This window comes from Oryctolagus cuniculus, chromosome 3 (genome assembly GCF_964237555.1).
Source record: "Oryctolagus cuniculus chromosome 3, mOryCun1.1, whole genome shotgun sequence".
Classification (NCBI taxonomy): Eukaryota; Metazoa; Chordata; class Mammalia; order Lagomorpha; family Leporidae; genus Oryctolagus; species Oryctolagus cuniculus.
Window position 1 is genome coordinate 165,025,639 of NC_091434.1, and position 27,123 is coordinate 165,052,761.

At 64.3% G+C, this 27,123-nt stretch overlaps 1 protein-coding gene across 8 annotated transcripts; it reads left to right on the forward strand.

Moving 5' to 3' along the window:
* Window positions 1–1,656: 1,656 nt before the first annotated feature.
* On the forward strand, window positions 1,657–26,904 carry FLNC (filamin C). Of its 8 annotated transcripts, XM_070071287.1 has the most exons (49): window positions 1,657–2,268; window positions 6,126–6,374; window positions 7,839–7,936; window positions 8,064–8,214; window positions 8,306–8,424; window positions 8,633–8,710; window positions 8,838–9,000; window positions 9,141–9,341; window positions 9,586–9,648; window positions 10,581–10,718; window positions 11,048–11,174; window positions 11,298–11,434; window positions 11,555–11,748; window positions 11,835–11,948; window positions 12,437–12,580; window positions 12,700–12,823; window positions 12,935–13,095; window positions 13,356–13,446; window positions 13,541–13,710; window positions 13,897–14,014; window positions 14,100–14,362; window positions 14,715–15,312; window positions 15,767–15,940; window positions 16,019–16,181; window positions 16,366–16,526; window positions 16,831–16,998; window positions 17,078–17,201; window positions 17,353–17,509; window positions 17,599–17,788; window positions 17,948–17,971; window positions 18,088–18,335; window positions 18,633–18,731; window positions 18,995–19,094; window positions 19,386–19,526; window positions 19,786–19,914; window positions 20,010–20,183; window positions 20,673–20,834; window positions 20,914–21,117; window positions 21,563–21,715; window positions 21,813–21,935; window positions 22,060–22,302; window positions 22,471–22,740; window positions 22,840–22,977; window positions 23,252–23,367; window positions 24,174–24,306; window positions 24,401–24,577; window positions 24,736–24,954; window positions 25,602–25,811; window positions 25,978–26,904. In XM_070071287.1, the coding sequence occupies exons 1-49, from the start codon at window positions 1,914–1,916 to the stop codon at window positions 26,163–26,165; spliced, it is 8,244 nt and encodes a 2,747-aa protein (XP_069927388.1). In that variant the 5' UTR covers window positions 1,657–1,913; the 3' UTR covers window positions 26,166–26,904. The 8 variants fall into 8 exon arrangements, with proteins under 8 accessions (XP_069927388.1, XP_069927392.1, XP_069927389.1 ...); XM_070071291.1 differs by lacking the exon at window positions 18,633–18,731; XM_070071288.1 differs by lacking the exon at window positions 17,948–17,971.
* Window positions 26,905–27,123: the final 219 nt, after the last annotated feature.

Sequence of the window (27,123 nt, forward strand, 5' to 3'; positions counted from 1 at the left end):
CGGGCCGCCAGCCAGGAGTCTGCCTCTCCACACACAGGGGCAGGGGTGGGGCCTCTCTCCACTGGAGAGCTCAGCCTCCCAGCTGGATACACTGGTGCCTCTTGGGTGATCTTGGCCATGGGACGGAGATGGCTGGGGTGGGGGTGGGGAGCAAGAGGAGGGTTCTGGAGCTGGGAGCAAGGGGTTGCCAGAGGGAGAGTAGAATTCCTGAGTACCTCGTCACTGGCAGCGACAGAACATGAGCTGCAGGGCCCAAGCTATTTATACCTCGCCTGTCACTATCAGGGCCCCCAGAGCCCCCCTCCCTCCCAGCCACGCACAGCAGGCCCCTTTCCCGTTTCTGGTCCCTTCTCTCCTCCTCCCCCTCCCTCCCTAAGGGCCAGGCAATCTCATTACACAAGAAGGGAAAGAGAAGGAGACAACTCTGTCGCCCTAAGCACTGCTGCCCCCTCCCCAGTTCCTTCTCCACGATGAGCACCGTCCTCATTCTGCCCTTGGGAGAGGGTCCCCCCAAAGATGCCCTCTGTCCGCTCCCTTCTCACCAAGCCTAAGGTAGAATGGATCATCTCCAAGGGCCCAGGACCTTCCCAACCCCCAGTTATCACACAGCTAGAGGCATGGCCTCCCATCCAGCTAAGCCTGCAGAGTCTAGAAGGCTCGGAGGGTGAGGTGGCAAGGCCCGCGTCGGGACATGTACGCTACCCAGCTGTACAATACACGTGCCCTTTATAATAGTAGATTCCATAGCTCTTTCTCCTCATCCCAGGCAGCTCCTCTGGCTGTGTGCCTCAGTTTCCCTACTGGGGCCATTGGCCAAGCCTCCCACAGCCCTTGGCTGAGCCCAGTCCTGCCTGGGCACAGGGCCGGCCTCCCTGGGGCTGTCCCTGACCGGGCTTGGGCCCTGGCTCCGCCCACCCAGTCACAGTTCCTGGGGCTCTCCCAGCTTCGGCCTGTCTGGGCAGCCCACCCTTTCCCTGGGAGGACCTGCACGTGGCCCAGGGGGCTCCCTGGCACCACAGGGGCCGTGCCCCCCTCCTTTCTCCTCACCTCGGTTGAGTCAGACTTGGGGGAGAGGGGGCACACTCGGTGTGACTCACTGGGTGTCTTTCCCGGAGCTGGGCTTCACTCTGAGGCCATAAGTCCAAACGGGCTGGTGACAGGGACACTGAGTCAGGGGCAGAACCTGGATCCTCCCCCAGGACCCTGGGTTTGGGCTCCAAAAACTGCTTTTCTACTAGTTAACTGGAGCCACGGGGGTGGCGGGCAGGGGGAGGCACGCCCCCAAGCCTGCAGCTCTGCTTCCTCTCAGGCCAGCTCTGCACAAGCACCCACACTTCCCTTCCCAGTCCACAGGTGGACAATACCCCGGGCCAGCAGCCAGGACTCCCAGGCCCTGTCAACAGCCCTGCCACCAACGGGTCCAGAAAATTCTGTCAACGCCATCACATCAGTGCGCTCAGCCCTCACCCCTGGCCTCAGTTTCCCCTCGTACCTCTTCAGTCCCCGCGGGGGCCTTTCAGGCCCGACCTACGGTGCGGCCCCGGGGGGCGTCGCGCGCGGGTGGGGCGCTGTCGCCCCGCCCCCGCCCGCCCGTCTGTCAGTCCGCCCGCGCGGCCCGGGCCGAGGGGCGGCGCGCGGGGGAGGGGCGCGCGGGGGCGGGGCCGCGGGGCGCGCGCGGCCCCCACCGCGGCCCGGGCGGCATTCCTGGGAGGCCGGCGCTCTGACGTGGAGCGGGGGCCGCGGGCTTCTTAAACCCCCCGGCCCGGCCCGGCCCGCACTTCCCCAGCACCGCTCCGCCCCCGGAGGGAGAGAGCTAGAGAGAGCGGCCCCGAGCAGCCGAGGAGGCCCGCCGAGAACTTGGAGAGGAGCTTAGCGCCCGACAGCGCCCCGACAGCGCACCCCAGCCAGCCAGCATGATGAACAACAGCAGTTACGCGGATCCCGCCGGCTTCGGCCTGGGCGACGAGGCGGACGAGATGCCGTCCACTGAGAAGGACCTGGCGGAGGACGCGCCGTGGAAAAAGATCCAGCAGAACACGTTCACGCGCTGGTGCAACGAGCACCTCAAGTGCGTGGGCAAGCGGCTGACCGACCTGCAGCGCGACCTCAGCGACGGGCTGCGGCTCATCGCGCTGCTGGAGGTGCTCAGCCAGAAGCGCATGTACCGCAAGTTCCACCCGCGCCCCAATTTCCGCCAGATGAAGCTGGAGAATGTGTCCGTGGCCCTCGAGTTCCTGGAGCGCGAGCACATCAAGCTCGTGTCCATCGGTCAGTGCGGGGGCACAGGCGCAGGGGGAGGGGCTGTCCCGGGGGCCGGGGACGCGGGTGCTGGCCGCCGGGACAGGGCACTGGGGGGCAGCTGGGGGCGGCCCCGACCGGCGGGCACTGCCTCCACAGCGCTCTCGGGGTGTCCCTGGGGGTCCAGACCTCACCTCAGCTGAGTGCACAGCTCGCAAGCGCCCCATGCGCACCCTTGCCCGCTTCCCTTCCCTGGGGGCAGCCCCGCCCACGCAGGAGAGAGCATGGGGCCGGGGCCCGGGGCTGAGCCCTGGGGGCGTCCCTCCTCAACAAAGCAAATGGCTTCCTAGTTTGCCAGGTCCTCCGCACGGGAGGAGCTGGCTCGGGACAGGTCCCCACCACGTCTGGGAGAGCCGCGGGAGGCCCCCCGCACGCCAGGGCTCAGCGCTCGGTGCTCAGCGGCTGGGCTCCGGCCTCAGAAACCTAAAAAGGCCTGGAGCGAGGGCTGGGAGCCTTAACCCCTGCCTGCCCTCCCCGGACTGCAGCCTGCCGGGGAGGGGGCTCCTGCCCGTCCAGCCCACCCCGAAGCCAGGGATTGGCTGCCCTGGCGGTCGGCTGCCGGGCGGAGGGGAGGGCCCGTGGAAGGGAGGAAGTCACTGAGTGTAACCAGATTTGGAAGGTGTGTCGGTGGGGGTGGGGGTGGGGGTGGGGAGACGCTCTAGGCCGGGAAGCCCCACAGCCCGGCGTGGGTTCTGAGTGGCCAGCGGCCGCCCGTCTCCTCGGCCCGGCATGGGCTGGGCAGGCCCTGCTCCTGTGACCCTCTCTTAAGAGCCCTGCTGTGATTGACAGCAAAGGGCACAGCCCAGGGCTCCAGGAGGGGAGTTTCACGTGGGGCCAGGTGGCCCCCCCCCACAGGCTGCCCCAAAGATTTCTCCAGAGAAGTGGGCGTCTGGCCACCCCCACTCTCCCAGCAGGGCCATCTCTGGGCCTCCGGAATTAGCAGCTGAGGTCAGCTCGGGGCCTTTCGCCTTGTGTCCAGTCCCCTCCCTAGGCCTTACCTCGTCCTGTCCCAATACTGCCCCCCCCCCAGCCGCCTGCACTGGCCTGGAAATAGCCCTGTCTCCGTGACACAGCAGATGTCTCTGAGCTTTCCCGAAGGACAAGCCCGAGGGCAGGGGTGGGGGTGGGGCTGAGGGCAGCGACAGGAGGGGCAGGCACCCCCTGCACGCTAGCATCCAAAGGCTGGACTGAGGATCCCAGGTGGGGTCTCTGGGGGACAGCCAGAGGCCTCCTCCAAGCCAAGCGTTTTAGCAAACTGCTCCGCCTTCCCTCCCTGCCGACTGCGGGGGCTGCAGCCCCTCTCTGGGCCTCATCCTACCCCCCCCCACCCCCCTGCACCTCTCCCCTCCCCCACGGCGGAGCCTCCAGCCCCCTTGGCTCAGCAGTAGAGGGGCCAGCCCGGAGATGAGGGGGAAGAAGCCAGTGCTGCTTTGGGGGTGGGAGGGAGGCTCCCTGGGCTCCTCCAGGGAGAGGAAGGGGAGCCGGCCCCATTTGGGCCAAGTGGCTGGCTCCCTGGTGAGATAAGCTGTCAGCAGTTCAGCCGCTGGCGCTGGCCCGGGCCAGGCTGCAGGGAGGGGCAGTGGCCAACTGCCCACAGGAGGGGTGTGTGGCGGCCTGTAACTCCCCCTGCCCCAATGAGTGGTGGGAAGGGGCTGCCTCCCCCTACCCCCTGCCTTGTCTCAGGACTGATATCAAGCCTCTGGACACCTGGGAGGGGGTCAAAAAGACCCCCCCCCTTCTCTTGGCCTGGGAAGGGCAGTCAGGCGAGGGAGCAGCTGGAAACTGCGAGGTCCACCTGTAGGACTGGGTTAAAAGAGCCGCGTGCCCTTCTTTCCCCCCAAGCCCTGTGCAGGCCCCCTCTGCCCCCTCAGCCCCTCCGAACAAAGAGGCCTAGCAGCAGCTCTGTCCCGCAGCTGTTCCGCAGTTGCTATTCCTCCTCCTGGAGCCAACAGCCGAGGGAGGGGCCGGAGGGGGCAGCAGCTGTCCCAGCACCTCCCTCAGCCCAGCCTCCTCCCCTCTACTTGAAGCCTGGGGTGGCCTCTGGGGCTGGCTCTCCGGCCCCTCCCACTCCTTTGGGGGTATCCCCAGGCCAGCGGAGAAATGGTGGCTTGAGGTTTATCACCAGGGAAGAAGCTGGGGTTGAGCTCCTCTCGCCTGCCTGGCCTCTGAAGGGAAGGAGGAGGAGGAGGAGGAAGGTCACTGCTCCCAGAGTGGAGCTCTGGGCCCTGGCCTGCCGGCCAGTCTGCTGCCCCAAAGCCAGGACCACTTGCTGTCTGGCCCTGGGCCAGTTGCTGGGGAGCGAGCCCTGTCTCCAGCAAATATGAATGACACCCCCGAACCACCGACCCCGGCAGCCTCACGGGCTCCCTCCCAGGGTTCCGAGAAGCCCTTCTGGGTGCGTGAGCCTCAGCTGGGGAGGCTGTCAGGGGCGGGCCCCAGGTCACAGCTCGTGTGAAAGTGCCGTGGACCTGTGTGTGTGTGTGTGCGTGTGTGACAGAGAGCGAAAGCAGCAAGCACCGGGAGGCCGGCCGTGAGTGTGTCATGGAATCCGGGAGCTGCCAAACCATTGTGCTGCAGTGGAGCCAGGGGAAAGGGGTGGGCTGGGGCGCAGCTGGGGAAGGAAGGATGAATCAGGACGGGGTGTGTGTGTGTGTGTGTGCGCGCGCGCGCGCCCAGGAGTCAGAGCCCCAGGCCCAGGGCCAGGCAGACCCCCATTCGCCCTTCCTGGCAGGTGGGGCTCGGGTGGGGGATGCCGGAGTTCCCCAGGCCCTTGGTCTCCTGGCACCCCCCACCCCCCACACCAAGATCTGGAGGAGGGGGAGAAGAAAGGATGTCTAAGGGGGAGCCTCATGCCCCACCCTCTCCCATCTCCCAGGCAACATCAGTAAACAAGCCGAGCTTTCTGCCCCCTCCCAGCCTCCTAGAAGCAGGCTCCAGGCTTTGTCCCTTACAAATGAGCTGGTTCCAGAGAGCCACACGGGCCCCACCCACTCCTGGAGGTTACCCTCTGGCTGTTAGAGGGGAGTGAGGTCCACTAATCTCTGGGGAACCTTCCTCAAGGTTCCCCAAAAGGAGGTCCCACTGGCCCCCAGCACTTGAGAACGTCACTTCTAAGCCTCCTCCCAGAACCGCTTTGCTCCAAAAGCCCTTTCTGGGTGAAACAGGCCAGATCTGCCCGGTCTTCCCCATTGCAGTTTTCACAGTATTCATTCAACCAGTATTTGCTGAGACTCTACCAAGTTCTGGGCTCCCAGCGTAGAAACAGAAAACCCAATTTCTAGAGCAAAAGAAGCCAGAACAACCCAGAACAGTGTATTCTCTACGATTACACTCAGATCCAGCTCTAGCAAATGGGAACCAATGTATTGCCACAGAGAGCAAGACCAGTTGTTGCCTGGGGAGGGGGTTCCAGAACAGGCAGGAGGGAAGGAGGGAGGGATTATAAAGGGGTGTGTCCAGGAAACCATGGAGGGTGACGGATGGGTTTATAACTCTCAGTTATGGTGACGGCTTCATGGGTATGCCCATTGTCAAAGCTGATCGAATTATACTCGAATTTGTGAGGTTTGTTGTATGTCATAGATACCTCGATAAAGTAGCCACACCGAACCAGAAGGGACAAACACACACAGATAACTGCCTAGGTAGGAGCCAGCCTCAGGTGCCAGAGAGGAGGTGATGGGACCTGCTGTGGGGTCAGAGAGAGAAGGAGCTTTGTTCTCCAGGTGGGGAGCGTATGTGCAGGCCGCCTCGGGGGTCGGGTGGGTGAGGGCTGGGTGGAGCGGGAGGCCCTCCTGAGCCCGCCCGGTGTCCCCTGTGCTCTGCAGACAGCAAGGCCATCGTGGATGGGAACTTGAAGCTCATCCTGGGGCTGATCTGGACCCTGATCCTGCACTACTCCATCTCCATGCCCATGTGGGAGGATGAGGACGACGAGGATGCCCGCAAACAGACGCCCAAGCAGCGCCTCCTGGGCTGGATCCAGAACAAGGTGCCCCAGCTGCCCATCACCAACTTCAACCGGGACTGGCAGGACGGCAAAGCTCTTGGTGCCCTGGTGGACAACTGTGCTCCTGGTGAGTGGGCCAACACACGGGTGTGCTCAGGCCCAGGGCAGCACCTGGGGTCAGGACCTCCTGTGGGGCTTGCCCCTCTTCTGGCTGAGAATGACTGCCTGAAGGCTAGGCCAGCTTTGGCAGCGACAGGCAAGGTCTAGGATGCCTCAGTTTCTAGATAAGCACAGTGAAGTCCAAGGGGGACCAGTGCCGTGCTTACCTGTGGCAGAACCGCACCTGGAGCCCAGGGCCTTGCCTGCTTACTCCATGGACTTGTGCTTTGCCTCCCAGGCACCATTTGTCCCAGGCAGGATAGGTAGCAGGACAGCCAGGAGGTGGACTCCAGGAAGGTTGTGTGTGGTGAGACCCCGGGGCAGCTTTGGGAAGAGACTGGGCTCAGGATGATGTGGGCTGAGGTTGGTGTAACCCAGCCCTGCCCTTTCTGGCTGTAGGCCATGACCTGGTCCTGCGGGGCAGACTTGGGCCCTGAGAAAACTAAGGCAGCACAGGCAAGAGCCCCCCTGCGCCCCCTACACCCCCCGAGCCCTTTCTGACCTCATCTCCTGAGCGTTCCTCATCTCTCCTTCCTCGCTGGGATGGGCAGCCCCACCTCCAGGGAGCCACAGCCCCTCAGGGGAATCCTCCCCCACCCAGGGGTCAGCCGGGGAGCAGGGCCTGGGAGGGGGGGCCCACTGCCTGGGAAGCATTCCCAGCTGCTGAACCGGTGCCCACAGCCGGCATGGCTGCCAGCGGTGAGCTCAGCTGTTCCAGCCGGTCACGGATTCCAGCCTTTCCGCCGCCCCCTCCCCATCAGCGCACATCGCCCCCTCCAGCGATGGCCCTAGCAAGCGCCCCCCAGCCCCGCACCCCTTGACCGGAGGCCTCGGGCCGTCTCCCTTTCTTCCTGAGGCTGGGCTCTCGATGGCCATGGTGGAGAATGCATATTCTCCCAGCAGGCCCCTCGATGCCTCAGTTTCCCCAAGCAGGCACTTAGGGCAAGGGAGCCTTAGTCCCAAGGCCTGGCATGGGAAGTGCTTAGGGCTCTGGAACCCAGGGTAGCTGTGAGGACACCTGGTAGTCAGAGACAGAGGTGGGACAGAGACTCTGACCTCTGCTTACCCTTGAGGCATCTTAAATGAGGCCAGAGGGGCCTGGGATGGGGGGACACCCTCATGGGGTTTCCAGTGTTTAGGGGTCTGTGCTGGGCCCTGGGCAGGCAGGAGGCCGGCTGGCGGGGCTGGTGCCAGCCTGCATCAGCTGGGGCAGAAAGACCTCATTGTTGGTAGGGAGGGCTGCAGTGCCTCTGCACAGTGATGGGTAGCTCAGCGGGTGGCCACAGCCCCGAGAACCTGGCCCGTCAGGAGCTGAGAGCCGGGTGGGAAGGCGTGCGAGCCCCTCGGCTGCTGGGGACACCGGGGGAGCGGATGCTCTGAGTTCTGGCTGCCCAGTTTCCCCTGACCACCCTCTCCCTCCATATCTCTCCAGGCCTCTGCCCCGACTGGGAGGCTTGGGACCCCAACCAGCCCGTGCAGAACGCCCGGGAGGCCATGCAGCAGGCGGACGACTGGCTCGGAGTGCCCCAGGTACACTCGCAGATGGGGTGCGGGGGGGTGCAGGAGGGGTGGGGGGGAGGTCAGCTCTCCAAGGAAACCGGGCTAGGGTGCCGGTTAGGAAGGCGCCTCATATGTACCAGCTGTCCTCCCGTGACAGGTCATTGCACCCGAGGAGATCGTGGACCCCAACGTGGACGAGCATTCGGTCATGACCTACCTGTCCCAGTTCCCCAAGGCCAAGCTCAAACCTGGAGCCCCTGTCCGCTCCAAGCAGCTGAACCCCAAGAAGGCCTTCGCCTATGGGCCTGGTATGTGCCGAGCCCCTGCCAGCCCTCCCCGCTGGCCGCCTGGCCTGTAGAGGGTGCTCTGAGTGAGCCGGGCTCTGCCTCTGCCCCCTAGGCATCGAGCCGCAGGGCAACACCGTGCTGCAGCCCGCACACTTCACCGTGCAGACAGCGGACGCCGGCCTGGGCGAGGTGCTGGTCTACATTGAGGACCCCGAGGGCCACACGGAAGAGGTGCGCAGAGGCCTGTGGGACAGTGGGACTCACCTGGGGCTGGAACCGGAGCCATGGGGCCCCCGTGGGCCTGGCCGAGAGGTGGCTCCCAAAGCCACTGTCTGTGCTATGGAGGCTGACGAAGGTGTCACCGCGGGGGTCACACAGGGCTGGGGACTCAGGAAACGCTGTGACCCCTGTGGCTGTCAACCTTTTCCCATCCCCACAGGCCAAGGTCGTTCCTAACAACGACAAGGACCGCACCTACGCTGTCTCCTACGTGCCCAAGGTCGCTGGGTTACACAAGGTATCTCCCGGAGACCGCCCTGCCCCTCACATCCATGACCCCACTCTCAGCCTGCTCCCCATCGGAGCTGCTGTCTCCCAGCTGACGCTTGACCCCTGACCTGTGACGCTTGACCCTTGACCCGCAGGTGACCGTGCTCTTTGCCGGCCAGAACATCGAGCGCAGCCCCTTCGAGGTGAACGTGGGCATGGCCCTGGGGGACGCCAACAAGGTGTCAGCCCGTGGCCCCGGCCTGGAACCTGTGGGCAATGTGGCCAATAAGCCCACCTACTTCGACATCTACACAGCAGGTGGGGATGGGCCCCCGGGGGTGTCGGGAAGGCAGCCCCTGCCAGTGTGGGGCGAGCCGGGGCCCAGTGGTCTCAGGACCAGTCAGCCCCGGCAGCTGTGTGTGTCTGGAGTGGGCGCTCACTGCCTTCATCCCCTGCAGGGGCGGGCACTGGCGATGTTGCCGTGGTGATCGTGGACCCCCAGGGCCGTCGGGACACGGTGGAGGTGGCCCTGGAGGACAAGGGCGACAGCACGTTCCGCTGCACCTACAGGCCTGTGATGGAGGGGCCGCACACGGTGCACGTAGCCTTTGCCGGCGCCCCCATCACCCGCAGTCCCTTCCCGGTCCACGTGGCAGAAGGTAGGGGCCCTTCATCCGTCCCCAAGTGAACCCTCTGCTGAGAGAACTGCCACCACGTTCCGGGGCTGAAGACCTATGGGAGATGGAACACTGCATCCACAGGGGTGGGGCGGGGCGGGCAGCACGGATCAGTGAGGGGAGGGGACCGGACAGGGGCCACCATGGGAGGGCTGGGGGGATGACAGGGCCACGTGGGTGAGGACTTACCTGGTGACTTCCCACTTGGTTCTCTCCCCGCACTCAGTACCCTTGCTGCCGCCCACCCCCTCCGTGCCCATCACCCACCAGGCCAAGAAAGTGGCACCACGTTAGTACTTGCGGTGGAGGCAGGGCTGGCCTTGGCCATAGCTGACTGGCCTCCCCAACGCTGTGTGGCATGGCCCAGGCAGTGTGGAACCGCCCCTTCCGTGGCCTTCTGTGACGGGCCCCAGGTCTCATGTCCATGTCGTGCTGTGTGGCAGCTCTGGTTTCCTCGCCACTGGTCTGGTGATTTCTGTGATAAAAATCGAGGTTCTATGCCATCGCCTGTGTTCCGTGGCAGGCCCTGGGTGCCGCGCCCTTGTCCACAGTCTGTGGCAGGCCCCAGGCGCCGAGCCCTTGCCTGTTTCCCGTGGTATGCCTGGTGGTCTGAGTGCCTGTGTTCCTGGGGGGCCTGGGTGATGCCTCTTCCATTGCCTGTTTGGTGGCGCCCCAGGGGCTCCGTGCTGTGTTCTGTGCTCCGGGCCTGGCTGAGGCCCCTGTTCTTTGCCTGCAGCCACTGGTAAGGCCTGGCTCGCTGTTCTGTAGCAGGCTGTGTCCATGCACTACCTGTGAGCTACGGAATAGCTCGTTCCGTGGCACCGTGGAATGCTTGGGGCATGACCAGTTCCGGAGGTTGCTGTGGTGGCTCCGAGAAGGCCCTGGTGACCAGGTGGATGGTCATGGGTGTGAGCATGAGTCCTCCCCTGGCTGTCTCAGTGCAGGTTCTGCTGTGCCTCTGTCCCAAGCGGCACTGGCTGGGGGAAACCCAGAGGGAAGAATTTCTGGAAACCGGCTGATGGGCTGCAGCCAGCTGCCTGTCCAGCATGGCTCCCAGCTGCCCTGCTGAGTGGGGGACGTGAGAGAGCACAGGACAGCGTTGCATGAGGCCATGGCCTGTGCCCGTGAGGGCTCAGGAGAACTTTGCTGGGGAGAGTGGGGAGAGACTGAGGCTCCGGCCAGGGCCCCTGCAGTACCCCCGTTCCTCTTTCCTCCCTGCAGCGTGTAACCCCAATGCCTGCCGTGCCACTGGGCGGGGCCTGCAGCCCAAGGGTGTGCGCGTGAAAGAGGTGGCCGACTTCAAGGTGTTCACCAAGGGTGCTGGCAGCGGGGAGCTCAAGGTCACGGTCAAGGGTCCAAGTGAGTGCCCTGGGGCTGGCGCAGGGAGAGGAAATGCGGGCGTGGTTCTGAAATGTGGGGAAGGGTGTGGCGTGATGGGACCAGGGCCCTGACCCTGAGGAAGGGAGAGGCAGAGGCAGAGGGGGGGTGTTGGGCACCTTATCTTCTTCAACTGCCTCAGCTTCCCTGCCAGCAAGCTGCGAATGAGTCTCCCTCCCCCACGCTTCTCTGGGCTGTCACGCCCCGGGCTGACACCATGGTCCCTGCCCCGGGTGGCAGTCCTGGAGGGGCTTGAGCAGCGGGGACTCACAGAGTGTTGACCCCAACCCCCCCTACCGCCTTGTCCTCAGAGGGCACGGAGGAGCCGGTGAAGGTGCGGGAGGCTGGGGACGGCGTGTTTGAGTGCGAGTACTACCCCGTGGTGCCTGGGAAGTATGTGGTGACCATCACGTGGGGCGGCTATGCCATCCCCCGCAGGTGAGCGCTCTCCTCCCCAGCCCCCTTCCCATCCAGACCATGGTGGGGGGCGGTGTGGAGGAGGGTGAGCTCTGGGGGTGGGGGGCACTTCCTGGCACTGACACCAGCTCCTCTCTGGCCCAGTCCCTTTGAGGTCCAGGTGAGCCCAGAGGCAGGCACACAGAAGGTGCGGGCCTGGGGTCCCGGTTTGGAGACTGGCCAAGTGGGCAAGTCAGCCGACTTTGTGGTGGAAGCTATTGGCACGGAGGTGGGGACGCTGGGTAAGTGGCGGGGTGTGGGACATGGGGGCGCCTGGGGTGGGAGCTTGGGGGAGGGATGGGGACCTCCCTGCGTGTCCAGGAGGCCTCTCGTGCCCCCTGACCGCCTCCGTTTCGTCGCAGGCTTCTCCATCGAGGGACCCTCGCAAGCCAAGATTGAGTGTGACGATAAGGGAGACGGCTCCTGTGACGTGCGGTACTGGCCCACAGAGCCGGGGGAGTACGCCGTGCACGTCATCTGTGACGACGAGGACATCCGAGACTCGCCCTTCATCGCCCACATCCAGCCAGCCCCGCCCGACTGCTTCCCGGACAAGGTGCGGCCCGGCTCCTGCACCGCACCAGCGTGGGGCCGGCGGCCTCCTTCCCGCTCCAACCCGGCCCTCCTCTCTGCCCCACACAGGTGAAGGCCTTTGGGCCCGGCCTGGAGCCCACAGGCTGCATCGTGGACAAGCCAGCCGAGTTCACCATCGACGCCCGTGCAGCTGGCAAGGGAGACTTGAAGCTTTATGCCCAGGTGGGACATGGCCCAGCCTCTGCTGCCCCTCAGCGGTTGTAGCACCACAGAGAGGCAGGCAGGGCTGCTTCTCTTGGGGGCAGCTCTAAATGTCGTATTTTCTTAGAACAAAACACATTGCTCCTACTCGCAGAGGGGCAACCAAGCGAGGGCTTCATTAACTAAGATGTTGGTTTCCCCAGCCAGCTTCTCAGTGTCCGTTGACTACCTAGAGGTTAAGGGATGTGTTCTTGAAACTCCATGAGGATGACTCCTCTTTGAAAGGCCCATTATTTCCCCCTGACCAGTACATTTCAGATGTGGGAGAGCAGGCTACACAGCAGGCCTCCAGCCAGGTCTCCTAGTTCCCAGGGTGGGCCTTGGCCGCCAGCACGGGGCTCACTGGGCTCACGTGCTGGGGCGCCTGGTCCAGCCAAGGCCAGCAGAGGGCGCTCTGGGGTGCTCTCAGGAGGCCGCTGCCGTAAACCTTGCCTGGATGATGCCCACAGGACGCAGACGGCTGCCCCATCGACATCAAGGTGATTCCCAATGGTGACGGAACCTTCCGGTGCTCCTACGTGCCCACCAAGCCCATCAAGCACACCATCATCATCTCCTGGGGCGGCGTCAACGTGCCCAAGAGCCCCTTCCGGGTGCGTCCTCCCAGCCCCGCCCCCACACCCTCCCCCCTCCCCCCACGAATGCCCCCTGGAGGAGGCACGCACTGACCCAGCTGAGGAGCACCAGGCTGAGCATCGACCCCTCCCTGCAGGTGAATGTGGGAGAGGGCAGTCACCCCGAGCGGGTGAAGGTGTACGGCCCCGGCGTGGAGAAGACTGGGCTCAAGGCCAATGAGCCCACCTACTTCACCGTGGACTGCAGCGAGGCCGGACAAGGTGTGATGAGCCCAGCCCACACGGGCTGGGGCCTGGGATCTGAGTGAGGCCCGTGAGGTGGGGGGAGCTGTTGAGCCCCCACTCACGGCCTCTGCCTGCTTCCCCCCTCAGGCGACGTGAGCATTGGCATCAAGTGTGCCCCAGGTGTGGTGGGCCCTGCAGAAGCTGACATTGACTTTGATATCATCAAGAATGACAACGACACCTTCACCGTCAAGTACACGCCCCCAGGGGCCGGCCACTACACCATCATGGTGCTGTTTGCCAACCAGGTACCTCAGTCCTCGCCCCGTGTCTCCCAGGTGTAAGCAGGCGGCCAGAGGTGCTGTCATTTGGGGCAGAGAAGTAGCATCCCACTGACATGGACGGAGTACTTCCGGTGTGCAGGCAGCGAGCCGCAGAGGAAACCAAGGGGGCTCCTTGAGGCTGCCCTGTCCACTCTGCATCCCCTGGGCATCCCCACCCAGCGTGTAGCCCAGCACGGTGGGGTGGTCCCATCCTAGAGCCCTGACGACGCCTTTTCTCCCACTAGGAAATCCCGGCCAGCCCCTTCCACATCAAGGTGGACCCATCCCATGATGCCAGCAAGGTCAAGGCTGAGGGCCCTGGGCTGAACCGCACAGGTGGGTATCTGGGCCGGGGCTGTGGCCGGTGGCAGGTTGGGGCTAGGTGGCAGGTTGCCGGCCCCTCACCGCTGTCTCTGGGTGCACTCTCCAGGTGTGGAAGTTGGCAAGCCCACTCACTTCACGGTGCTGACCAAAGGAGCTGGCAAGGCTAAGCTGGACGTGCACTTTGCTGGGGCGGCCAAGGGTGAGGCCGTGAAGGACTTTGAAATCATAGACAATCATGACTACTCCTACACTGTCAAGTATACCGCTGTCCAGCAGGTGTGCACCCCCTGCCTGGCCCCCTCCTCCTGGCTGGCCTGGGTCCCCAGGGTCCCTCCTCCAACCTCATGGTCCCTGGCCCTTCCCTGCCTCCCATCCACTCTCCTGGGGTTCTCCACCCCAGCCAAGGGGATGCTGCAGGCTGTGCCTGAGCCACCAGCTCTGACCTCCTGTTGTCCCCTGTAGGGCAACATGGCGGTGACAGTGACCTATGGTGGGGACCCTGTCCCCAAGAGCCCTTTTGTGGTGAATGTAGCACCTCCACTGGACCTCAGCAAAGTCAAAGTTCAAGGCCTCAACAGCAGTAAGTGGGGCACAGAGCTTCCCTGGGCATTGGGGGGTGGGGTGGGTGGAGCCTCTGCTCACGGTGTCCCCTGTCCTCCACGCAGAGGTGGCTGTGGGGCAGGAGCAGGCCTTCTCCGTGAACACACGAGGAGCTGGTGGTCAGGGCCAGCTGGACGTGCGGATGACCTCACCCTCCCGACGGCCCATCCCCTGCAAGCTGGAGCCGGTGGGAGGAGCTGAAGCCCAGGCTGTGCGCTACATGCCCCCTGAGGAGGGGCCCTACAAGGTGGACATCACCTACGACGGGCACCCAGTGCCTGGCAGTCCCTTTGCTGTGGAAGGTGTCCTGCCTCCTGACCCCTCGAAGGTGAGGAGGCCAGGGGCTGGTGGCAGCTGGGAGTTGTCGGTCGTGGATGGGTTACGGGGACAGAGGCCACAGGGACCCAGGACCAAGGCCTTCCCCACACCAGGACTTGCCTTGGAGATAATTTAGCTATTAAGAGCCTGGCCTTGGAATCAGATCCGGGGCTTAAGTCTCAGGTTCATTACCTGGGACAGATCGTCTCACCTCTTCACCTCTGTATCCCCTCCTGGACCTGCCGTGTCCTTGGTCTGCTGTAGCTGCTGCAGCTCAGGGGGCTCACATGGTGGTAGGGGTGGGGGACGGGGATAGGGAGAGACCTGGAGTAAGGAACCCAGACACCTGCTTCTCCCCTTAGGTCTGTGCTTATGGCCCCGGTCTCACAGGCGGGCTGGTAGGCTCCCCTGCCCCCTTCTCCATCGACACCAAGGGCGCCGGCACGGGTGGCCTGGGGCTGACCGTGGAGGGCCCCTGCGAGGCCAAGATTGAGTGCCAGGACAACGGCGACGGCTCATGTGCCGTCAGCTACCTGCCCACGGAGCCGGGCGAGTACACCATCAACATCCTGTTTGCCGAGGCCCACATCCCCGGCTCACCCTTCAAGGCCACCATCCGGCCCGTGTTCGACCCGAGCAAGGTGCGGGCCAGTGGGCCAGGCCTGGAGCGTGGCAAGGCTGGCGAGGCAGCCACCTTCACTGTGGACTGCTCGGAGGCGGGCGAGGCCGAGCTGACCATCGAGATCCTGTCGGACGCCGGGGTCAAGGCTGAGGTGCTGATCCACAACAATGCTGACGGCACCTACCACATCACCTACAGCCCAGCCTTCCCCGGCACCTATACCATCACCATCAAATATGGGGGCCACCCTGTGCCCAAATTCCCCACCCGCGTCCACGTGCAGCCCGCCGTCGACACGAGCGGTGTCAAGGTCTCGGGGCCTGGTGTGGAGCCGCACGGTGAGTGAGAGAGAGCCTGGAGTGGAGGGTCGGGGGAGGAACAGAGCTGAGGGCTGGGTGAAGGCAGTCCAGTCCTTAGGGGCCCCAGCTACCCCAGGGAAGCCACTGAGCGAGTGAGAAAGCATTTTTCTGGGGAGATCCCTTCATTCATCAATTTAAGGGTCCCTCATCCAGAGAGGCTCCGCCCCCCTGCTCCAGCGAATACCGAGGGAGAGCTTTGGGGAAAGGGGGCAGCAAGAGATCTATGGGGGATCTTAGGGAGGCACCAGCAGGGGGTGGGCAGGCCTGCCTCAAGGGCCCACAGCCTTCTGGGATGCCCAGAGTGGACAGAGTGAGGGCAGCAAGGGCAGAGGCTGTGGGAGACGGCTCGCAGCTCCCAGGGCTGCAGAGAGGGGGACCCGCTGTGGGCAGGCTGCCCCCGGGCCACGCTGAGCGCGCCTGTCCTGGGGTCCAGGTGTCCTGCGGGAGGTGACCACTGAGTTCACGGTGGACGCAAGGTCCCTGACGGCCACAGGCGGCAACCACATCACGGCTCGGGTGCTCAACCCCTCCGGCGCCAAGACGGACACCTACCTGACCGACAACGGAGACGGCACCTACCGCGTGCAGTACACAGCCTATGAAGAGGGTGAGGGGCACGCTCAGGACGGCGGGGGCGGGGCGGGGGGAGTCACCCTCCATGGCTGACTCTGGCGCTCGCCTCCAGGTGTGCATCTGGTGGAGGTCCTGTATGATGACGTGCCTGTGCCCAAGAGCCCCTTCCGCGTGGGCGTGACTGAGGGCTGTGACCCCACCCGGGTCCGGGCCTACGGGCCAGGGCTGGAGGGTGGCTTGGTCAACAAGGCCAACCGCTTCACGGTGGAGACCAGGTACCTTCCCCTTGGCCCAAGCCTGACTTGAGCCTCTGACCGCCCTCAGCCTGGCCACTTGACCTTGTTCGCCCCTCTCTGGGTGCCCCACCCCCACGCCAAGCTCCCCTCAGCGTCACAGAGCGGCCCCGCCCCCTCCCCTGCTCCTCCACCACAGCTGAGGGAGGCTGCCCTCTTCCTGCAGGGGGGCCGGCACCGGAGGCCTCGGCCTGGCCATCGAGGGCCCCTCGGAAGCCAAGATGTCCTGCAAGGACAACAAGGACGGCAGCTGCACCGTGGAGTACATCCCCTTCACCGCCGGCGACTACGACGTCAACATCACCTTCGGGGGGCGGCCCATCCCAGGTGTGCGGGGGGGCCGCATTTTTTTTTAATCGTATCAGCCACAATGTCAACACTGTGTTTTATTTTTTAAGCCACATTCCACTTTTAGCATTTCCCTAATTCAGGAAGGCCTCTTTCTTACCCGTGACCCAGCCAAGCAAGGTTTGCCCAGCCTCTGTCTGCGGCCAAGTTCACTGATCCTTGTTCGTGCCTTCTTAGCAAGTTCCTGAGTGCTGCGGGCACCTGCCTGCCTCCTGTGCGGTGCCTGGGTGTCAGGGGCCCCACCCCAGCAGCTGGGTGAGGGCCGATGTCCTCCTCCTTGTAGGGAGCCCGTTCCGGGTGCCGGTGAAGGATGTGGTAGACCCTGGGAAGGTGAAGTGCTCAGGGCCAGGACTGGGTGCCGGCGTCCGGGCCCGCGTCCCCCAGACCTTCACCGTGGACTGCAGTCAGGCTGGCCGGGCCCCCCTGCAGGTGGCTGTGCTGGGACCCACAGGTACAGACTGTCTGGGGTAGGGTGCTGGGAGGGGGGCTGGGATCCAGGAGGCCCTGCTGACCCTGCGCCCCCTGCGCAGGTGTGGCCGAGCCTGTGGAGGTGCGTGACAATGGGGATGGCACCCACACTGTCCACTACACCCCCGCCACTGACGGGCCCTACACGGTAGCGGTCAAGTACGCCGACCAGGAGGTGCCACGCAGGTGAGGACCAGCCTCGGGTTCCCAGCTCTATGGCTGAGCTCTGGGGTGGGCTCTGCTGGGTCACTGCTGGGCTGTGGGGACAGCCCTGCCCATCTGCCTGAGCCTCGTCATGCCCCAGCCAACACAGTCCATCCCTTTCCACCGCCCCCAGCCCCTTCAAGATCAAGGTGCTGCCAGCCCATGACGCCAGCAAGGTGCGGGCCAGCGGTCCTGGCCTCAACGCTGCCGGCATCCCAGCCAGCCTGCCTGTGGAGTTCACCATAGATGCCCGCGATGCCGGTGAGGGGCTGCTCACCGTCCAGATCCTGGTGAGTCCACACCCAGTCCACCTGCTAGCCGGGCTCTGGGCATAGACAGAACTTGACCTCTGCTTCCTCCCCACCTCACCCGGCCCCAGGACCCTGAGGGTAAGCCCAAGAAGGCCAACATCCGGGACAACGGGGACGGCACGTACACCGTGTCCTACCTGCCCGACATGAGTGGCCGCTACACCATCACCATCAAGTACGGCGGCGACGAGATTCCCTACTCCCCCTTCCGCATCCACGCCCTGCCCACTGGGGATGCCAGCAAGTGCCTCGTCACAGGTGAGCACCCGCCCCACGGCCCCTGCCCTGCCTACCACCCAGCCCCAGGGGAACGCCATGCAGGGCGCCCACCCTTGGCCCTCGCCCCCGCCTCCCCTGGCTCCCCTTCCCACCCCCGACCTGAGCGCAGCACGGCCTCACACTCTTCTCTATTTCCAGTGTCCATTGGAGGCCACGGCCTGGGTGAGTCCCTTCCTCTCCTCTTCTTGCTAGGGGCTGAGGTGCTAGAGGGCAGCTGGGAAGGGGCCGAGCTGGGCCTGGGGACCCACAGCCCCTGACCCGGCTCTGCTGCGTGGCAGGTGCCTGTCTGGGCCCCCGCATCCAGATCGGGGAGGAGACCGTGATCACGGTGGACGCCAAGGCAGCGGGCAAGGGGAAGGTGACATGCACGGTGTCCACCCCGGACGGGGCAGAGCTCGACGTGGACGTGGTCGAGAACCACGACGGCACCTTCGACATCTACTACACAGCGCCCGAGCCGGGCAAGTACGTCATCACCATCCGCTTCGGGGGCGAGCACATCCCCAACAGCCCCTTCCACGTGCTGGTAAGTTCCGGGGAGGCCGCAGAGCTGGGCGTGGCCGGAGGGGAGGGACCAAGAGATCCCTGCTGGGTCCCAGGGCCCCCAGTGCTCCCTGAATTCCCCACAGCGTCCCATAGGGGGCGCTGAGTGTAGCCCAGGCCATCAGCTTTGTGACAGAACTGTCTGACCCTCAGTCCCACTGTCCCCAGGGGCAGCCCTGCAGGAGGGGGAGGCCCTCCAGAGGGCGGAGCAGCTGGGGTACCCACCCAGGGCCGCGCTGAGTCGGCCGCATCCTGTGCCCCCCGTGCCTTGCCTCTCCAGGCGTGTGATCCCCTGCCTCAGGTGGAGGAGCCCTCCGAGGTGCTGCAGCTGCGCCAGCCCTGCGCCCCTCCCCGGCCCGGCACCTGCCCCCCACACTGGGTACTGGCGCACCTCGCCTCCTTCTCCTGCCCTTCCTTCGTTTCTTCCTCCTGTCTCTCCGCAGGCTGGGGCTTGGTGTGGGGGTCTCTTGGGGAACAGGCAGGAGTCAGGCTGGACATGGCACCCCCTCTCCTGTAGCTGGCTGCACCTTTCCTGCAGGCTGTTCTGGTTTCACCATTAACCATCTTCTTCTTTCCTCGCTCTCTCCAACTCTGGGCCCAGGCCCTCCCCAGCCTCTGACTGTCTGCTCTCACCCCCTGCAGGCCACGGAGGAGCCAGTCGTGCCCGTGGAGCCCCTGGAGTCCATGCTGAGGCCCTTCAACCTGGTCATCCCCTTCACGGTGCAGAAAGGGGAGCTCACAGGTAGGGCCCTGGGGCCCCAGGCACGAGGGCTCGGAGGGCAGAGACCCTCTTTCAGGCCCAACCCCTTCACCTAGAGATGAAAACCGGGGTCGAGAGAGAGGAAGGGAGCCAGCCAGGGCCACACAGCAAGTAGGGCAGAGCTGTCTGCCTCCCGGGGCTGCTTCATCCCACTGCTCCTGGCAGGTGCCCGGCCTCTGGGGTAGCCGCAGAGCCACCCAGGAACATGGTCTGGGACAGCAGAGGGTTGTGCTAGGAAACCAGGGCCCCTGTGTAGCTGTGTGTGCCCCACAGGGGAGGTGCGGATGCCGTCCGGGAAGACAGCCCGGCCCAACATCACCGACAACAAGGACGGCACCATCACGGTGAGGTACACGCCCACCGAGAAGGGCCTGCACCACATGGGGATTAAGTACGACGGCAACCACATCCCTGGTGAGTCGGGCCAGCCTGGTGGTACGGGGTGGACGGGGACCACGGTGGCTTCAGCTCTGCCTTTGGTTAATTGAGCACCTGCTGTGTGCAGACACCATGGAGGTGCTGAGGAGCTTAGTCCTGGTGGGAGGCAGGCTTTCTACCCACGGGCTTCTCCCTTTGGGCTCAACAGGGAGGCTGCTGGGAGATGCAGGTGCCTGGTGGGGGCCCAGGCAGCCCCTGACCCTACGGCTGACTCAACCCCCCCTTCCCCTCTCAGGGAGCCCTCTGCAGTTCTACGTGGACGCCATCAACAGCCGCCACGTCAGTGCCTACGGGCCAGGCCTGAGCCACGGCATGGTCAACAAGCCGGCCACCTTCACCATTGTCACCAAAGATGCTGGGGAAGGTGAGGGGGCTGCAGACGGGGGGGTGGGGCGGGGCCCGAGCCAGGTGCAGGGGCCAAGGCAGGACCTCTGACCTCAGCCCCACCCCCACCTCCAGGGGGTCTGTCGCTGGCTGTGGAGGGCCCATCCAAGGCAGAGATCACGTGCAAGGACAACAAGGACGGCACCTGCACCGTGTCCTACCTGCCCACGGCGCCCGGGGACTACAGCATCATTGTGCGCTTTGACGACAAGCACATCCCGGGGAGCCCCTTCACCGCCAAGATCACAGGTGGGGCATGCGTGCAGACGCGTGCGATGTGCAGGGGAGCTGGGGAGAGGCCCCTCGGGGTGGGGGAGGGGTAAATGTAAGGAACGCGCCAGTCTCCACTGCAGGCAGGAAACACATACTCGCTTCTGCACTTTAAATAAAACGGGTCATCTCACCTCCTCGGTGAAGGCACCCCTGAGAGTTAGGGTGTCGCGGGGCCTTTGGACAGATGAGGGGACCTGTCCCTCAGGTCTGAGTGGCTCGACTGGAGCCACACAGCGAGGAAGGGGTCTGTGTGGCCCAGTCTGGTGCTTTGCTTCTGTGACACCAGGCGATCCGGGATTGGAATCCACACAGAGCTTCCTGTAGGAATTTAACCGGTGCAGCTCTGAGGCCCCCCCCACCCCCGAGGGGGACGGGCCTTCCCAGGCCGCCAGTCTGTTGAGTCCAGCAGGGTCTGACCTGGAGTCACAAAGCCCGACGCCCCGATCTCCCCCCCTGACCCAACAGGGGACGACTCGATGAGGACGTCCCAGCTGAACGTGGGCACCTCCACGGATGTGTCGCTGAAGATCACTGAGAGTGACCTGAGTCAGCTGACCGCCAGCATCCGGGCCCCGTCAGGCAACGAGGAGCCCTGCCTGCTGAAGCGGCTGCCCAACCGGCACATCGGTGAGCTCGGGCCCGGGGCGGGGACTGTGTGCATGCCTCGGGGGGACGGAGGCCCCTCCTGACACCCCGCTCCCCACAGGGATCTCCTTCACCCCCAAGGAGGTCGGGGAGCATGTGGTCAGCGTGCGGAAGAGCGGCAAGCATGTCACCAATAGCCCCTTCAAGATCCTGGTGGGGCCGTCTGAGATTGGGGACGCCAGCAAGGTGCGCGTCTGGGGCAAGGGCCTGTCGGAGGGCCAGACCTTCCAGGTGTCGGAGTTCATCGTGGACACGCGGAACGCAGGTACTTTTCTTCCCCCTCCCTCCTCCGAGACCCACCTGCCAGCCGGCGCCTCCGGAGGGCTCTTGTCCTGCCTGCCTGCCTGGCACCCCCTAGCCACAGGCTCCTCCCAGAACTTCCTGGCCCACTCCTATTGGGACTCACAGTTCCGGCCCATTCAGTGGAAGGTGAATGTCCCCAGGTCAGGTCTCACGGTTCAGAGGAAGCTGTCTCTCCCTCACCTGCTGGGATCCGAGAGGCCTTAGGGACTCTCCCAGACTGCCTGTCCCATGGCCCTCTTGAGCAGTGCTTGGTTCGACCCTCCGCTTCCCACTGAGCCATTTGCGTCAGAGGTTACAATACGCACTGGGTGCCCATTCTGGGCAGATCCTGCCCTTCGGGGCAGGGAGAGCAAAGTGGCATGGGTGGCACGGAGCTGAGGGAGATGTGTCCCTCATTTTCCTCCCAGGTTACGGGGGTCTGGGGCTGAGTATTGAAGGCCCCAGCAAGGTGGACATCAACTGTGAGGACATGGAGGATGGCACGTGCAAAGTCACCTACTGCCCCACCGAGCCTGGCACCTACATCATCAACATCAAGTTTGCGGACAAGCACGTGCCTGGTGAGGCTGTGGGCCGAGGCCGCACAAGGGGGCAGCAGCTGGCGGGGGTGAGGGGGCAGTGTTCCAGGGGTCTGACCCATCCATCCTCCCACTCCAGGGAGCCCCTTCACGGTCAAGGTTACTGGTGAGGGTCGCATGAAGGAAAGCATCACCCGGCGTAGGCAGGCACCGTCCATCGCCACCATTGGCAGCACCTGTGACCTCAACCTCAAGATCCCAGGTGAGAGCCACGGAGGGCCTGGGCAGGGCGGGGCGGGCTGGAGGAGAGGGGCCTGGCCCAGGGTCTGGGTCCTGCCTGCTCACCGTGCCCCTCCTCTCACCCTGGCTCACTGGCGTCCCCCCAGGCAACTGGTTCCAGATGGTGTCCGCCCAGGAGCGCCTGACCCGCACCTTCACACGCAGCAGCCACACGTACACCCGCACAGAGCGCACGGAGATCAGCAAGACGCGGGGCGGGGAGACCAAGCGTGAGGTGCGGGTGGAGGAGTCCACCCAGGTCGGCGGGGACCCCTTCCCCGCTGTCTTCGGGGACTTCCTGGGCCGGGAACGCCTGGGCTCCTTTGGCAGCATCACGCGGCAGCAGGAGGGTGAGCAGAGCCACGCTGGGCTGGGGCTGGCCCTTCCTCCCCAGAGACACGGAGGTGGGGTGGGGTCACCTGGGCCTCGCCAGACAGCCGTGCCTGGTCTGGAGGGGAAGGAAAGGGCTGGAGCCACTGCCGCCCTGACACCCCTCCCCGTCCCCCACCACCCTGCAGGTGAGGTCAGCTCTCAGGACATGACAGCTCAGGTGACCAGCCCGTCAGGCAAGACGGAGGCCGCGGAGCTGGTCGAGGGGGAGGACAGCGCGTACAGCGTGCGCTTTGTGCCCCAGGAGATGGGGCCCCACACGGTCACTGTCAAGTACCGCGGTCAGCATGTGCCCGGCAGCCCCTTTCAGTTCACCGTGGGGCCGCTGGGTGAAGGCGGAGCCCACAAGGTGCGGGCTGGAGGCACAGGGCTGGAGCGAGGTGTGGCCGGCGTGCCAGGTGAGGGGAAGGGGCCGGGAGGGGGCACGGGGTCAGGGTGGCCAGTGTGAGGGGTGCTGGCACTCAGGGGCCACTCCTGCCCTGCTCCCCCAAATCCAGCTGAGTTCAGCATCTGGACCCGAGAGGCTGGCGCCGGGGGCCTGTCCATCGCTGTGGAGGGCCCCAGCAAGGCAGAGATCGCATTTGAGGATCGCAAAGATGGCTCCTGTGGCGTCTCCTACGTGGTCCAGGAACCAGGTTGGTGTCCACACTCAGGGGAGCGGGCAGGGGAGGCTGGGCCTGCCTCACCTTCCAGACTGGGTTTCTGCTCACTGGCCGGGCAGAAGGTACCTGGGACCCTCAGCTGAGGTCCCTGCCCTTTTTCCTCCCACCCTGAGACCCTTGGGAAAGCGGTCTGTCTCCAGAGCTGAGCCCTCGCCCAAGGAGCCATCCTGGGGATAAGGTGGAGGTGGGGGTGGCTCTGTGCCCACCTCCCGTCCCAGGGCCTGTGCTAACTGGCCTCTTTCCCCAGGTGACTACGAGGTCTCCATCAAGTTCAACGATGAGCACATCCCGGACAGCCCCTTTGTGGTGCCCGTGGCCTCCCTCTCGGACGACGCACGCCGTCTCACAGTCACCAGCCTGCAGGTGTGTGCCTTAGCACAGGGACTTAGCAGTGCTTCTGGGAGGGCCAGCCGGCTAAGGCCCCTCTCTGTCGCTGCCTGTACAGCCAGGCGGGGGCCGTGGGGGAGACCCAGTCCCTGCTGCTCGCCTGGCACCCACTCGCTCCATGCCTGGTCTCTGCCTTTTACGAGGGTTCTCTCTGTGTCCTTACTGCCACCTGTCGTTTCTCAAGACAGAGTTTGTCTCCTCCTTCTGTAGGTTCTCAGCAGTAGAGCCCATATTTATGAGGCTAGAAATAGAAAATCAGTACAAAATAGTAAATCGGACAGGCTGAGGGCTCCTCTGCTGTGAGTGCGTGTGGCCTTCACAGCCAGCGTCCTCTCCCGGCTGCCGGTTTTCAGCTGCTATCTTCCTTGCATTCCGGCCCATGGGAACGCGCACAGCATTGGTCCGCCTCCTCCTGGAAGCGTTCCCAGGCCAGTCTGCGCCTTCCTCTCTGAGCTCCAGGCACTGCAGTCCACAAGCACCATCGAGCACTTGCTCCCACACCACTGACCAAGTCTGCTTGCCACCCGGCCCTTCCTCGGCCAGGACAGGGGCACATCAGCTCTCATCTCGCAGCGTCCCCAGCACAGTTAGGCCGGTGCCCTCCTCACAGCAGGTGGACGTAGAGGCCTGCAGACCAGCTTCTGCCTCCTCTCTCGCTACTGGGGCTGGCAGGCAGGGGCCAGGCTGTGCTAACAGTGAGAGCAGCATTGGGCTACAGGGAAGACAGCTTTAGCCCTGGCCCTCCTGGGGGTCTGAGCATCCTCTCTCTCTGGCCATTGCAGGAGACGGGGCTCAAGGTGAATCAGCCGGCGTCCTTCGCGGTGCAGCTCAACGGTGCACGGGGCGTGATTGACGCTAGGGTGCACACACCCTCGGGGGCCGTGGAGGAGTGCTACGTGTCCGAGCTAGACAGTGGTAAGCTGGCCCTGCCCCTGCACCCTTTTCAGGCCAGGACCTTCTGGGGAGGGTGGGGGAGGGGGAGGCTCACCCACCAACCCTCTGCCCGCAGACAAGCATACCATCCGCTTCATCCCCCATGAGAATGGGGTCCACTCCATCGATGTCAAGTTCAACGGAGCCCACATCCCCGGAAGTCCCTTCAAGATCCGTGTTGGGGAGCAGAGCCAGGCTGGGGACCCAGGCCTGGTGTCAGCCTATGGTCCTGGCCTCGAGGGAGGCACCACTGGTGAGTGCAGGGGACAAGGACGGATTTGCATGTGCTCTGCCAGCAGTCCTGTATTGCCTTGCCCTGCAGGTGGGGTCAGTGCTCACGGAGCTGCCCAAGGTGCCTGCTGTGGGCTGCAAACCCTGCCTGCCTACAGCCCTCCTCCCTCTGGCCCCCAGGCGTGTCATCAGAATTCATCGTGAACACCCTGAACGCCGGCTCAGGGGCCTTGTCTGTCACCATTGACGGCCCCTCCAAGGTGCAGCTGGACTGTCGGGAGTGTCCCGAGGGCCACGTGGTCACTTACACTCCCATGGCCCCTGGAAACTACCTCATCGCCATCAAGTATGGTGGCCCCCAGCACATCGTGGGCAGCCCCTTCAAGGCCAAGGTCACAGGTGAGTGGACAGGGTGGAGGAAGTCCATCCAGCCCAGCCTGCAGCCAGTGCAGCCTGGACAACTTCAGTGGCCGTCCACACCCCCGTCACAGCCTGCCCCCAGATATCACGGCCAAGTTCCCCGGGACAGAGGTGGGCTCGGCTCCACCTTCTGCGGGCTCACAGCTAGTCATCTTCAGAAATCCAGTCTCTTCACTCAATGTCCACCACTTGGTTAATCTTTTACCGAAGTGGCTCCCCGGGCTGGAGTTTAACTTTACTCCCTCCTGGCTTCCCACACTTCTTGCTTCCAAGAAGAGACAGTGAATACTTAGCTGAGGCTGTCCAAAGGGTCCACTGCCCTGGGCGTGCGTTCCTTTGTGAAGCACGGGTCCCTCACTCTGTGAGCTACTTGAGTTTGCAGACAGAGCCTAAAGGTTTGAGAGACGGAGCCATCACAGGCCCAAGACCTAGGGCTGAGAGAGTAGATCGCAGCTGGTAGCTCAGGCAGGCGTTCGGCCTAAAGATGGGAGGCAGGCGCCTGGTGCAGGCCGTGTGGCCTGGGACTGAGTCCCGCGGGGCTGTCAGTGCTGGCTGGGGGCCCACTGCCTGGGGAGGGGCAGGGAGCCCCTCTCACAGGCTCTTGCACATCCCGCCCTGCCCCGCAGGTCCCCGGCTGTCTGGAGGCCACAGCCTTCATGAAACGTCCACGGTTCTGGTGGAGACCGTGACCAAGTCATCCTCAAGCCGTGGCTCCAGCTACAGCTCCATCCCCAAGTTCTCCTCGGATGCCAGCAAGGTGGTGACGCGGGGCCCCGGGCTGTCCCAGGCCTTTGTGGGTCAGAAGAATTCCTTCACCGTGGACTGCAGCAAAGCAGGCAGGCCTGAGGGGGGAGAGGAACGTGCTCTCTCGGGGTGGGCTCGTGTGTGCAGGGGCTGGGGGTGGGAGCAAGCAGCAGCCAGGAACAGGGTGCGGGCCGTGGGGGGAACAGGGTGCGGGCTGTGGGGGCCCAGCGTGAGTGTGTCCCTCCACCTCCTCTCCAGGCACCAACATGATGATGGTGGGTGTGCACGGGCCCAAGACCCCCTGCGAGGAGGTGTATGTGAAGCATATGGGGAACCGGGTGTACAACGTCACCTACACTGTCAAGGAGAAAGGGGACTACATTCTCATCGTCAAGTGGGGCGACGAGAGCGTGCCCGGAAGCCCCTTCAAAGTCAATGTGCCCTAATGCCAGAAGTGCCTCCCCCAGCCTCCGCCCCCTCCTCCGGCCAGACACACACAACACACACACACATACACACACACACACACACGCCACACCCAGATGCACACGTGTGGAATGAGACACTGCCAACGCCTGCCCTGGGTGTGCAGCGAACGGCTCAGCCTCCCCACCCTGCTGCCGTGCCCTTGATGGGTGGAGTGCCTTGTCTTGTCTCAGGACAGTGTCCCTCCCCTTGAACGTGGCATGAGGGCAGACTGGGGCCAGGCCCGGGGACAAAGGCTGGACAGGGGGTTGGGCAAGCCCTGAGTCCCCAGGAGAGCACATTGTTGGAGGTGTCTGTGTGTGTGACAGATGTCATCCTTCAACCACACTGCTGGCCCCGGGTGGGCGGGGAGGGGAAGGCCTGCTCTGAGGATTGTGTCTGGCCCCCCTGGTGGCCACACCCCCAGCGTGGAAGGACTTGGAAAAGAAGGCACAATCAGAGAAGAAAACAGACCCGGAGCGAGAGCCCGTGGACTGCCCGAGCGATGCACACCCCGCCCAGCCTTCCCAGGGGACTGATTTCTCTCCGTTTTTTCTTTTTCCTTTTTTTTTTTTTTTACGGTTGCACAGCTCTGCCCCATGGGGGGCCTTTTTTACACACTGCGAGGCCCAGCTTTCTGGGGGGATTTTTGCACATGTCTGCGGCTCATCTGGGAGCTGCCTAGGTAGAAAACTCCAAATAAAGTACGGCTGTCGCAGAGGCTCGGCTGTTGCTTGTGAGTGCGCGCCCCGGGCTGGCGGCCTTCCAGCCTCTCGACACTGCGGTCCTGGGCAGGCGGAGGCTGGATCGCCATCCCCAGAGGACAGGCCCGGGCTCGGGCAAGATCTGGGCTGTTGGCCGAATGCTTGGAAGAACCTGTGATGGCCGCTTGGGGATGAGGGCTTGGTCCTTAGCTAGAGGGTTGGTGGCTAGTACAGG